Source organism: Staurois parvus, unplaced genomic scaffold (assembly GCF_062004578.1).
Source record: "Staurois parvus isolate SC_StPar_1 unplaced genomic scaffold, SC_StPar_1.0 ptg000797l, whole genome shotgun sequence".
NCBI lineage: Eukaryota > Metazoa > Chordata > Amphibia > Anura > Ranidae > Staurois > Staurois parvus.
Genome location: NW_028318593.1, coordinates 259,210 through 272,759, shown reverse-complemented (window position 1 = coordinate 272,759; position 13,550 = coordinate 259,210). Strand labels below are relative to the sequence as shown.

At 45.7% G+C, this 13,550-nt stretch overlaps 1 protein-coding gene and 1 pseudogene across 1 annotated transcript; one reads left to right on the top strand and one right to left on the bottom strand.

Annotated features, from left to right (window-relative positions):
* Positions 1-7,483, bottom strand: LOC149444241 (transcription factor HES-5-like). Its single transcript, XM_089654775.1, has 3 exons — positions 7,227-7,483; positions 5,484-5,664; positions 1-330 (listed from the first exon to the last, which is right to left on the bottom strand). The coding sequence occupies exons 1-3, from the start codon at positions 7,302-7,304 to the stop codon at positions 77-79; spliced, it is 513 nt and encodes a 170-aa protein (XP_089510901.1). The 5' UTR covers positions 7,305-7,483; the 3' UTR covers positions 1-76.
* Positions 7,484-12,171: 4,688 nt separating this feature from the next.
* LOC149444240 (U2 spliceosomal RNA) lies at positions 12,172-12,287 on the top strand (annotated as a pseudogene).
* The last annotated feature ends 1,263 nt before the right edge of the window (positions 12,288-13,550 follow it).

Below are 13,550 nucleotides of genomic sequence, written 5' to 3'. Positions count from 1 at the left end.
TCTCTGCGTCCTCCCGGGTCTACAGTCCCTGATACAGTCCTATCAATGTGATGGGACTTGGGATGGCCCAGCTCCTCTACCAGGGTCTCCACAAAGGCTTGAAGCTGCCAGTCTCGGGTTGGTGCTTCTCCTGTTGGATGGAGGATGGAGGGGAGACCCGGGGGGGACTGACATCTCCGGGTGGCTCCAGTCCATGGAAGTGCTTCACCAGCCTGGTCTGAGTCTCCTCCGCCACACGATGGAGGGTGAGGTAGGACAGCGCCTCCTGCAGACACTTGGAGTAACCTTCCCGGAACTCCTCCTGCTCTGCTCTACGGAATTGATTGCCACCTGAGAAGAGAAGAGACTTGTGACTACCCTGAGTGCAATCCAGATCACAAAGCCACACTGTCAGCATGCTGGGAACTTGGAGCAACGATCTACAGAATCCGCCCATCCGTCCATCCATCCATCTCTCCATCCGTCCGTCCATCCATCAATCTGTCCATCCGTCCGTCCATCCATCTGTCCGTCCATCGGTCCATCCATTGGTCCATCCATCCGTCCGTCCATCCATCCATCCATCCCTCCGTCCGTCCATCCATTCATCCGTCCGTCCATCCATCTGTTCATCCATCCATCTCTCCATCCATCCATCTGTTCATCCGTCCATCCATCTCTCCATCCATCCATCCATCCATCCATCCATCTCTCCATCCATCCATCCATCTCTACATCCGTCCATCTCTCCATTCATCCATCCATCAATCCATTCATCCATCCATCCATCTCTCCATCCATCCATCTCTCCATCCATCCATCTCTCCATCCATCCATCCATCCATCCCTCCATCCGTCTATCTCTCTCTTTGGATTGACAATACGGCCCCATGAGGGTGTGCAGGGTACGCTCTGTGCTGTCCTATGACCTCTGGTTGTCTGGATGCATTTTATCCCTTTAATTTGTATCTAAATCCATGTTTCCATTCTGGATAGAGGAGACAATTCGAGTGTCTTTCTGTCCACTTTGAGATTTCCTCTCACTTCCTGTTGTGTCTCAGGGACAGGAAGTGAAGAGCAATATCCCCGATGGAACACAGAAAAACCTGGCACGGGTCTTCCCTATTCCTTTACAAACATAAAGTCTGAGCTCCAGTGATACTTTGTGGGAGCCGGGAATGTGTTTTACCTTCACACAAAGCTGTATACAATGTGATACATAGTTATATACTGACCACTCATGGGGCCCCTGGGAAATAGGGGATCATGGGGCCTCTGGGAAATAGGGGATCATGGTGCCCCCGGGAAATAGGGGATCATGGTGCCCCCGGGAAATAGGGGATCATGGTGCCCCCGGGAAATAGGGGATCATGGGCCCCCTTGTCCTCACCCACACTCAAACCACACCCAAAAAATCCCAAGAAAGGAACTAGGGGCATCTCATGGGGCCCCCTACTGACCCTGGGCCCTTGAGCAGTGCCCGAGCACCCGAATGGTCAGTCCGCCCCTGATTATATACAATTATATTCAGATATATACAAAGTTACAGTATGCAAAGTTCTACTTTATATCCCAACCACGGCACCACCTGCCTGGAGTTTGCGTGTGCTCCCTGTGCCTGTGTGGGTTTCCTCCGGGTACTCCGGTTTCCTCCCATACTCCAAAGCAGGCGCGGACTGAGAACTCATGGGGCCCCCGGGCAATAGGGGATCATGGGGCCCCTGTGTCCTTGCCCAAACTCAAAAAAGCCTATGAAAAAGGTACCAGGGGCATCTCATGGGGCCCCCTACTGACCCCGGGCCCTCGGGCAATGCCAGAGTTTCCAAATGGTCAGTCCGCCCCTGCTCCAAAGACATGCTGGTAGGTGAATCGGCTCCTGTCTAGATTGTCCCTAGTATGTGTATGTATGAATGTGAGTTAGGGACCTTAGATTGTACGCTCCTCGGGGGCGGGGACTGATGTGAATGTACAATATATATGTAAATTGCTGGCGTTATACAGTTGTGTTCAAAATAATATCAGTGTGTTGAAAAAAGTGAATAAAGCTGCAAATCCTTCTAATAGCTTTTATTTCCATCCACACAAATGCATTGGGAACACGACACATTCTATTCCAAATCACAACATGAAGAAAAATACATCAAATTTGTGTTGTTCCTCTAAAAAAATGGAAGAAAAGTGAATATTAGACGGTTCAAAAAAAATCGCAGTGTTTGTATTCTTCTTTACAAACTCAAACATTCACTATATAAACTGAGAAATGTTTGAAGATTTTGCTTTCCTTTGAATGACTTCATGAATATTTGGTTGTAGTCGCACTGTTTCTGAGAACTGCTGTACATCTGTGTTGCATGGAGTCCCCCAACTTCTGGCCCCTGTGATCAGGTATTCCAGCCCAGGATGATTGGACCACATTCCACAGTTCTTCTCTATTTCTTGGTTTGGCCTCAGAAACGGCATTTTTTATGTCACCCCACAAGTTTTCTATTGGATGAAGATCCGGGGATTGGGCTGGCCACTCCATAACGTCCATCTTGTTGGTCTGGAACCAAGATGTTGCACGTTTACTGGTGTGTTTGGGGTCGTTGTCTTGTTGGAACCCCCATTTCAAGGGCATTTCCTCTTCAGCATAAGGCAGCATGACCTCTTCAAGTATTCTGATGTCTTCAAACTGATCCATGATCCCTGGTATGCGATAAATAGGCCCAACACCGTAGTATGAGAAACATCCCCATATCATGATGCTTGCACCACCATGCTTCACGGTCTTCACAGTGTACTGTGGCTTGAATTCAGTGTTTGGGGGTCGTCTGACAAACTGTCTCCGCCCACTAGACCCAAAAAGAACAATCTTACTTTCATCAGTCCACAAAATGTTGCGCCATTTCTCTTTAGGCCGGTCAATGTGCTCTTTGGCAGATTGTAACCTCTTCAGCACGTCTTTTCTCCAACAGTGGGACTTTGCGGGGACTTCTTGCAGATAGCTTGGCTTCACATCGGCGTCTTCTAATTGTAACAGTCCTCACAGGGGACGTCACACCTTCTTTCATCTTCCTGGAGCTGATTGTTGGCTGAGTCCGCGCCATTTTGGCTATTCTTCTATCCATTCCAATGGTAGTTTTTCGCTTTCTTCCGCGTCTTTCAGGTTTTGGTTGCCATTTTAAAGCATTTGCGATCATTTTAGCTGAGCAGCCGATCATTTTCTGCACTTCTTTATATGTTTTCCCCTCCAATCAACTTTTGAATCAAGGTACGCCGTTCTTCTGAACAATGTCTGGAACGACCCATTTTTCTCAGAATTTCAGAGAGAAATGCACTGTAACCAGCATGTCCAACATTTGCTGCCTTCCTTCCTTAACCCCTCGCCTACAGGACACTTCTACCCCCTTCCTGCCTACAGGACACTTCTACCTCCTTCCTGCCTACCGGACACTTCTACCCCCTTCCTGCCTACAGGGCACTTCTACCCCCTTCCTGCCTACAGGGCACTTCTACCCCCTTCCTGCCTACCGGGCACTTCTACCCCCTTCCTGCCTACAGGGCACTTCTACCCCCTTCCTGCCTACAGGGCACTTCTACCCCCTCCCTGCCTACCGGGCACTTCTACCCCCTTCCTGCCTACCGGGCACTTCCACCCCCTTCGTGCCTACAGGGCACTTCTACCCCCTTCCTGCCTACAGGGCACTTCTACCCCCTCCCTACCTACAGGGCACTTCTACCCCCTTCCTGCCTACCGGGCACTTCTACCCCCTTCCTGCCTACAGGGCACTTCTACCCCCTTCCTGCCTACAGGACACTTCTACCCCCTTCCTGCCTACCGGGCACTTCTACCCCCTTCCTGCCTACAGGGCACTTCTACCCCCTCCCTGCCTACAGGGCACTTCTACCCCCTTCCTGCCTACAGGGCACTTCTACCCCCTTCCTGCCTACCGGGCACTTCCACCCCCTTCCTGCCTACAGGGCACTTCTACCCCCTTCCTGCCTACAGGGCACTTATACCCCCTTCCTGCCTACCGGGCACTTATACCCCCTTCCTGCCTAGGCCAACTTTCAGCTTTCAGCGCTGTCGCACTTTGATTGACAATTGTGCGGTCATGCAACATTGTACCCATATGAAATTTTTATCATTTTTTTCTCACAAATAGAGCTTTCTTTTGGTAGTATTACCGCTGGGTGCTTTACTTTTTGTGCTATAAACAAAAAAATTGCAAAAAATTAGAAAAAAAAAAGTTTCTTTGTTTCTATTATAAAATTTTTCAAACAGGTAATTTTTCTCTTTCAGTGATGGGCACTGATAGGCAGCACTGATGGGCACTGATAGGCAGCACTGATGGACACTGATAGGCAGCACTGAAGGGCACTGATAGGCAGCACTGATAGGCCGCACTAATGAGGTGGCACAAATCGGCGGCACTTATATGTGGCACTGATAGGCGACACTAATGATTGGTACTGATAGACAGCACTGATAGGTGGCACTGACTGGCATCACTGCTGGGCACTGACTGGCACAACCGCTGGGCACTGACTGGCAGCACTGCTGGGCTACACTGATGGGCACTGGTGGGTGGCACTGCTGGGCACAAGTAGGTGGCACTACTGGGCACAGGTGGGCGGAGCTAGTGGGCGCACTGCTGGGCACAGGTGGGCGGAACTTGTGGTTGGCACTGCTGGGCACCAATCATCGGGGCACTGATCATCAGTGCCCCGATGATTGGTGCCGATCCCCGCTGTGACAACTGCCGGTTCTCGGCAGTACTTTCCTCACGATCTGACAGCGTGAGGAAAGTGCAGCCGAGAACCGACACTTGCATTTCCCGGTGATCGGCGTGTCTCTGGACACGGCTGATCACGTGGTAAAAGGCTGCTGTGATTGGCCTTTTACCATATCACATGATCAGCTGTGTCCGTAGGACACAGCCATCACGGAGATCGCCAGGTGCGTGCCCGCTGGGGGTGCGCAGGAGAGCGCGCTCTGGGAGGACGTCATATGACGCCCACCCGAGACTGGCCGGCCGCAGTGTAGCCGTCATTCAGTATCTGCGGTCAGCAAGTAGTTAAATAAGGGCAATAATTGCCACCTGTTGTTCAAAGAATGAATGACCTCACTAATAGAACTCCACACGGCGATTATTGTGAACACGCCCCTTTCAATGAGTGATTCAATGACACAGAATCAGCAGCATGCATGTCATGACTGTTGGGTCTGTTGGATTTCTATGACTCTACTACACCTGCTAGGAAATTATCTGCCATGTAGAAATATCATTTCCACCAAAAACAGCGATTGATCCGGTTAGTGATGTCTGACGTCTAGTATTTTGAACACAACTGTAAGTACCTGAAATAAATAAATATCCCTTGGTTAGCTGTCTTCACATACTATGGCCATGCGGGGGCGCTGTCTGTCACACTGACTCCAGTCTACTACACGGCAGCCTGAGCTGTAGAAGATTCAAAGCTGAATATTAAAAACAAAACAAAAACAAACAAACCCCTCTCACCGTTGCAGCTTCTGCACATCTGCAGCCTCAGGAAGCGCACAGCGATTTCCAGCACGTCGGCCTTCTCCGGCTTGGAATCCGGTTGCAGCAGCTGGAACTCGTGCTCCAAAATTTTGCGCAGCTGGTTGATGCTGCCGTTAATGCGATCTCTGCGCATCTTCTCCACCACCGGCTTCCTTATCTGTGAAATAGGTTTTAAAAAGTAAATACATGTTCGGATTTAAAAAAAAAAAACTTTGCGCCCACATAAAGGAGGAAAAACAACAAAAAAAAAATCACTAAATACACAAGTCAGTAAAACAAAGTTTTTTTTGATTTTTTTTAAATTAAAAATGAAAAACATTTTTAAAACTAAAAAAAAAAAAGATTCGGAACCCAAATGCCAAATGGAAACAATAAATGTGTTTTTTTTCGTAGAAATATTAATATCTATTATATCTATTAATATTTAAAGTGTATCTAAACCCAAGAACAAAAATTGAACAGTATTGCGGCTTATCATTGTGTAGATGTGGTGGCTGCATTAGTTTTTATTTTTCACACTTTTTCTTCCTTTATCCTGGTGATCCTCGCTGTAACTCACTTCCTGTCCTAGGGTGACAACTGTATTGGAAAGCATTTTCACCCTAGGACAGTATAATGTATAATAATAACAATAATAAAAAAAAAAAAATAATAATAATAATAATATAAATAATAAAATAATAATAATAACAATAATAAAAATTAATGATATTAATGATGATAATAATAATATAAATAATAATAATAATAATAATATTTAATGGTAATAATGATGAGAAAAATAATCATTTTATAAATAATGATGATAATAATAATATTAATAATAACAACAATAATAATAATTAATGATAATAATGATGATAATAATAATATAAATAATAATAATATTCAATGGTAATAATGATGATAAAAATAAGAATCATTTTATAAATAAAGATGATAATAACAATAATAATAATTAATGATAATAATGATAATAATATAAATAATAATAATAATATTTAATGGTAATAATGATGATAAAAATAAGAATCATTTTATAAATAATGATGATAATAATAACAATAATAATAATTAATTATAATATTAATGATGATAATAATAATATAAATAATAATAATATTTAATGGTAATAATGATGAAAATAATAATAAAAATAAGAATCATTTTATAAATAATTATGCTAATATTAATAATAACAATAATAATAATTAATTATAATAATGATGATAATAATATAAATAATAATAATAATAATATTTAATGGTAATAATGATGATAAAAATAAGAATCATTTTATAAATAATGATAATAATAATAATAATTAATGATAATGATGATAATAATATAAATAATAATAATATTTAATGGTAATAATGATAAAAATAATAATATAAATAGTAATAATAATTTTATAAATAATGATGATAATTATAATATATATAATAAAATAATAACAATAATTAATGATAATGATGATAACAATAATAATATAAATAATAATAATAATAATTTTATAAATAATGATGATAATAAAAATATATATAATAAAATAATAATAATAATAGTAGTAATAATAATAACAATAATAATAATTAATGATAATAATGATAACAATAAAAATATAAATAATAATAATTTTATTAATAATTATAATAATTTTATAAATAATGATGATAATGATAATATAAATAATGATAATAATGAATAATATCTTACCTTATTCTTCTCTTTGGTGGTGAGCCTGTCTTCGGCGTACTCCGGGGAGATCAGGCAGGTAGCTGTACTGACAGCCATGATCACCAAGGCCTGGTCACCGCACTGCGTTCTGTCAGCGGCGTCCGGCTGTATTTATAGCACAGCATCTGCATATCAATGTATGAGTGTCTGTGAGCTCTGAGTTTCCCACACTGGCTGACCAATCACAGAGGGCGCTGGACAAACAGACACATTCATTCATGCCTGAGAACGGAGTCCCCCCCCTTCCCTCCAGCTGTCAGAAGTGTGTGCTGTACAAAGGACTCAGACTCATCATACACATGTGGGGGGGGAAAGCCCCACCCACAATGTTCACTACCTGTTGCCACCAGGAGGGCAGGGGGACAAAAGTTGTCGTAACAGCGATGGCCTGGGGGTGGGCGAGTACATCTCAGGTGATAAGCAGAAAGTTTGGAGTTTATGCTGCATTTTAAAGGATTAGTTCACCTTTTGACCAAAAATAATAAATGCACATATTTTTGCAGGTAAAAAATTACATTTATTATTTTTGGTTGCAGGAGCCTGGAAAGCATTGCACCCGCCATCAGCAGATCTGTGGTGCCATGCAGATCTCTTGCAGACCTGCCAGTATATCTGCTTGCCTATACGAGATGTACGGGGTTTACGGGGTGTACAAGATGTACGGGGTGTATGAGATGTACGGGGTGTATGGGAAGTACTGGGCATATGGGACATACTGGGTGTATGGGATGTACGGGATGTATGGGATGTACGGGGTGTATGGGATGTACGGGGTGTATGGGAAGTACTGGGCATATGGGACATACTGGGTGTATGGGATGTACGGGATGTATGGGATGTACGGAGTGTATGGGATGTATGGGGTGTACGGTATGTACAGGGTGTATGAGATGTATGGGGTGCACGGTATGTATGGGGTGTACGGGGTGTACGAGATGTACGGGGTGTATGGGATGTACGGGGTGTACGGGATGTACAGGGTGTATGGGGTGTACGGGATGTAAGGGGTGTGCGAGGTGTATGGGATGTACGGGGTGTATGGGATGTACGGGATGTGCGGGGTGTACGGGACGTACGGGGTGTACGGGACGTACGGGGTGTACGGGGTGTACGGGATGTATGGGGTGTATGGGATGTACGGGGTGTACGGGATGTAGGGGGTGTGCGAGGTGTATGGGATGTACGGGGTTATGGGATGTACGGGATGTACGGAATGTACGGGATGTACGGGGTGTACGGGGTGTACGGGGTGTACGGGATGTACGGGGTGTACGGGGTGTACTGGATGTATGGGGTGTACGAGATGTACGGGGTGTACGAGATGTACGGGATGTACGGGGTGTATGGGATGTACGGGTTGTACGGGATATAGGGGATGTATGAGATGTATGGGGATGTATGGGATGTACGGGGTGTACGGGATGTATGGGGATGTAGTAGCCTCCAGGAGAGGCGTCCAGCCACACGATCCTCTAAACTTGCCCCTGTAGCTTCAGACGTGGGCCAGTCCCGGGGCTGACGTTTTCCCAGGAGGACATCGCTGGAGACAGTCACTGAACAAGTCGTTTTGGTTCCACACTTAATGACCTCATAACCATTCATCAAAGAACAATACAGTGACAAGTGAGGACTTGTGGCCTTTGGCCCTTTAATGACATGATCTGGTGGCTGTGAGCACACTCCCCTGGTAACCCATTGGGGTCGGGGTAATGGCCGGCGGCCAGGTCTGTAGGCACATCGCCTTACTGGAAATTCCAGACCAGCTGGGTGCTTTGTTCTCCGCTGTACGTTGTTTTCCAAAGACGCATTGAATGTGCTGAGACAGCCGGCTGAAGGTTACAAGTTCACAAACCTGACTCATCTATAGAAACTTTTCTTCGATTACTTAATAGCCCGGGGGAGTCGACGTGTGTCATCATGAGAAACATTTTGGTTCCTCTCTGCTCGGCCTGAAGAAGATTTCAGATCTTCCCACAAATGTATTCGGATTAGGTTCTGAGGAGAGTGACAGCTGTAATGGCGACGAAAGAAGCAGCCATATTGGGACTTGGTCCAGTGAAGGGTTGACCCATATGTACGATGGGCAAAGGCATCTTTTTGGTTGACTTGTTATGGGGCTTACCATTTAACTGCCAATTTTCTGGCCAAAGTCAACAATGGGCAAATCCCATGTTGGGACTGGACCATTGATGGCTTGACCCGCATATATGTGCGGGGCATATCATTTACCTGCCTGCAGCCTTTGCATGGAGGCCTTGGACAGAACAATATTGGGCCAATCCTTAATGTACAACACATATAGAGGCAGATAGGGAGCCATTTTCTAGGAGAAATCCCATTTTGGAACTGGACCATTGATGGCTTGACCCACATATATGTGCAGGGCATATCATTTACCTGCCTGCAGCCATGGAGGCCTTGGACCAGGGGCGGACTGACCATTTGGAAACGGGGTCAGTAGGGGGCCCCATGAGATGCCCCTGGTATCTTTTTCATAGGCTTTTTTGAGTTTGTGCAAGGACACAGGGGCCCCATGATCCCCTATTGCCTGGGGGCCCCATGAGTTGTCAGTCCGCCCCTGCCTTGGACAGAACAATATTGGGCCAATCCTTAATGTACAACACATATAGAGGCAGATAGGAAGCCATTTTCTAGGGCACATCCCATTTTGACCATTGACAGCTTGACCCATAGGTATGTACGGGGCTTATCATTTACCTGCCTGTAACCTTTCCATGGAGACATTGGGTAGAGCAATATCGGGAAAATCCATAATGTACAACACCAATACAGTGAGAAAGGACGTAATTTTCGCAGGGCAAATCCCATGTTGGGACTGGACCATTGATAGCTTGTCCCACGTATATGTGCAGGGCATATCATTTACCCGCTTGCAGCCTTTGTATGGAGGCCTTGGACAGAACAATATTGGGCCAATCCTTAATGTACAACACATATAGAGGCAGATAGGGAGCCATTTTTTAGGGCAAATCCCATTTTGGCACCGGACCATTGACAGCTTGACCCATAGGTATGTACGGGGCTCATCATTTATCTGTCTGTAACCTTTCCATGGAGACATTGGGTAGAGCAATATCGGGGATATCCATAATGTACAACACCAGTACAGTGAGAAAGGACGTCATTTTCGCAGGACAAATCCCATGTTGGGACTGGGTCATCGTTGGCTTAGCCCATATGTATGTATGGGGCTTATCTTTTATCAGCCCGTAGCTCCTGCATTAAGTCATTGGGCCTAGCCTCAATGCACAAAACAAAAACAATGATAAAGGAAGACAATTTCTGGGTGGAGCCAACACTGGTCAAAGCCCATTTTGAGAGTAGACCATCAATGGCTTGACCCACGATGGACAATGTTGGCTTGATCCACGAGGACAAAGGAATTCTTTTAGGTTGACCCATTATGGGGCTTATCATTTATCTGTCTGTAACCTTTCCACGGAGACATTGGGCAGAGCAATATCAGGGATATCCATAATGTACAACACCAATACAGTGAGAAAGGTCGTCATTTTCGCAGGACAGATCCCATGTTGGGACTGGGCCATTGTTGGCTTAGCCCATATGTATGTATAGGGCTTATCTTTTATCAGCCCGTAGCTCCTGCATTAAGTCATTGGGCCTAGCCTCAATGCACAACACAAAAACAGTGATAAAGGAAGACAATTTCTGGGTGGAGCCAACACTGGTTAAAGCCCATTTTGAGAGTAGACCATCAATGGCTTGACCCACGATGGACAATGTTGGCTTGATCCACGAGGACAATTCTTTTAGGTTGACCCATTATGGGGCTTATCATTTGGCTACCTGCCTTTGCATGGAGAGTTTGGGAGTAACAATATTGAACCTACACCCATTGTACAACACGTATACAGTGAGATGGAAGCCATTTTCTAGCCAAAGTCCATTTTAGGAATGGGCCATTGATGACTTTAGCCATATGTATGCAGAACAAAGAAATCTGTTAAGGTCAGCCTATCATTTAGCTTCCTGTAGCCTTTGCATGGAGGCATTGGGCAGAAGAATACCGTGGATCTCATTATTATACAGAACATATTGAGAAGGAAGAAAACGAATACCTGCGTCCTGCTTAACCAGGCCTCCAGCCGCAACACCACCGACTCGGAGAAACCACCGCAGATACCCCCACCAAAACAACTGGAAGCCGTATCTCAGATGGGTTCCTACAAAGTGCCTTTTCTTGTGCCCACATTAACCAATGAGGACCTTGCACCTTGCCGGACATCCCCCAGCACCAACATGGCACAACCACCACCAAGACAAACCATAAAACAACGGGAGGGCGGTTTGCCTTGTGAAAACTCTCCAGACTGAAGACCCCCTGCCACACCCTGTCAGACCAACCCTTCTAGCTCCCCCCACTCCTTGCTTAAAACCATTTAGACTCCCCCCTATGCTAATGGAACTCTCCTCTCCCAACCCCCTTTAACCCCTGTCAGCTGGCCCTTCGTTCAGGTCTTCTTTCTTCTTACTCCGGGCCTTCCTTGTCAATATCAACCAAAATCTCTGAGGAATGTTTCCAACAGCTTCTTGAATCTATGCCACGAAGAATGAAGGCAATTCAGAAGGCAAAAGGGGGTCCAGAAGCAAGATGGACCTAATAAAGTGGTCAGTGAGTGTATATTTTTGTACAGTGGGAAAGGCCGCCATTTTCTGGGAACAACGAGCATTAAGAGTATCATTTTTGTATGGATCCATATTGGGTCAATTAATCACCTGTACATTGGACGGAGGCAGATATTTTCTTGGCTGCTCCAGTCTTTGGTCTATCACTACAGCATTCAGTGGAAGACCTTTTGTGGGCTGAACCAGTTCTGGGCCCTCTCAGCTGCACAAAGTGAAAAGAAGCCACTATTTTGTTGCCCTAGACCATATTGGGTTTATCGCTTCTCGGCCTTTTGGCTAAGATCAAGTGTAGTATCTGTTCTTATCAGTGTCCAGTGGGGGTGCTCCCGACCATTCTAGCTTTGCGGGGATGGTTGTTGTATAGTACCCTCACTGGTATGATGGGGGTCCGGAAGGCTGGACCGGAGGGACAGAAACCAGGGAGCGCCACGATTCGCTCTGGGGCCTTGGGAGTAATTCCTTTGGGAAAGCTGGAAAGACCCAGTACCTCCTGATTCGGACGGATCTACCTTGGTCTGGCCAGGGGCTGGGGACGCAAAAAGTCTGCAAACTCAGTGCCCCCTGGGGAAGACGCTCTCAGGGGTGTCACTAGTAACACTTGGGTGTGGGACCCCACGGTGTGAAGATGACACTTGGCCACTGTTTTTCACTTCTTTTTGCACAGCGCCCAAAGGACCAGGCCTTTTGGCTAGGACCAGGGCAATTTTTGCTACAGGCCTCAGGGCCTGGTCTGTGCACAATTTGGCACGGTACCACTTTTTTATTTTCTATTTATTTAATTTATTTCACTCCCACGTTTGTTACTTTTTCTGTTCTTATGTGTGTGTTTTTCATGGATGGAGGGTGTGGGTCCTCGGGCCTAACCTGAAGTCTAGGGGGAGGATGTGTGGCCTTTTGGTTCCTTCCTCCCCTGATCCCTAGGGGGTTTTCTCTTCGGGAGAACCCCCTTGCCTAGTACTGGATGTCCGGCTTCGGCTGGGCATAAGGAACGGTGGTCCACCAGGCCTTTTGGCCAGGAGGACCAAATGGGAACCTTGTCCCTGTCAGGAGCTTCGTGCCCCGGGGGATCAGGTGAACGGTCCAACCCTTCCGGGGGTAGGACAAACACACCCCTAAGTGCACTTTTTCGTGTGGTGTTCGCACTTGCACTTTTTTTGTGATCACTTACGGGTTTTTCGTTGTAGTTTGCACGTTTGCGGACTTAAAAAAAAAAAAAAAATATTGGGTTTATCAACTACCTGCCAATAATATACATTGGACAGAGGCACATATTCATTTGACCGGTCCAGTCTTTGGTCTATCATCACAACATTCAGTGGAAGACCTTTTTGTAGACCAAACCAGGGGCGGCCTGACAACTCATGGGGTCCCCGGGCAATAGGGGATCATGGGGCCCCTGTGTCCTTGCCCAAACTCAAAACAGCCTATGAAAATGGTACCAGGGGCATCTCATGGGGCCCCCTACTGACCCCGGGCCCGAGTTTCCAAATGGTCAGTCCGCCCCTGGACCAAACCAGTTCTGGGCCTCTTAATTCCCGCTCAGCCGCACAAAGTGGAAAGAGGCCGCCATTTTGTTGGCTGGATCAATAATCAGTCTTTGAATTCATAAAGAAGCCATGACATGACGTGGTCATT

Coding starts and splice junctions, on each gene's coding strand:
- LOC149444241 (XM_089654775.1), bottom strand. CDS start 7,304: ATGGCTGTCAGTACAGCTACCTGCCTGATCTCCCCGGAGTACGCCGAA. Junction 5,665..7,226: donor CCACCAAAGAGAAGAATAAG/GTAAGATATTAT, acceptor CCTATTTCACAG/ATAAGGAAGCCGGTGGTGGA. Junction 331..5,483: donor GATGTGCAGAAGCTGCAACG/GTGAGAGGGGTT, acceptor TTCTCTTCTCAG/GTGGCAATCAATTCCGTAGA.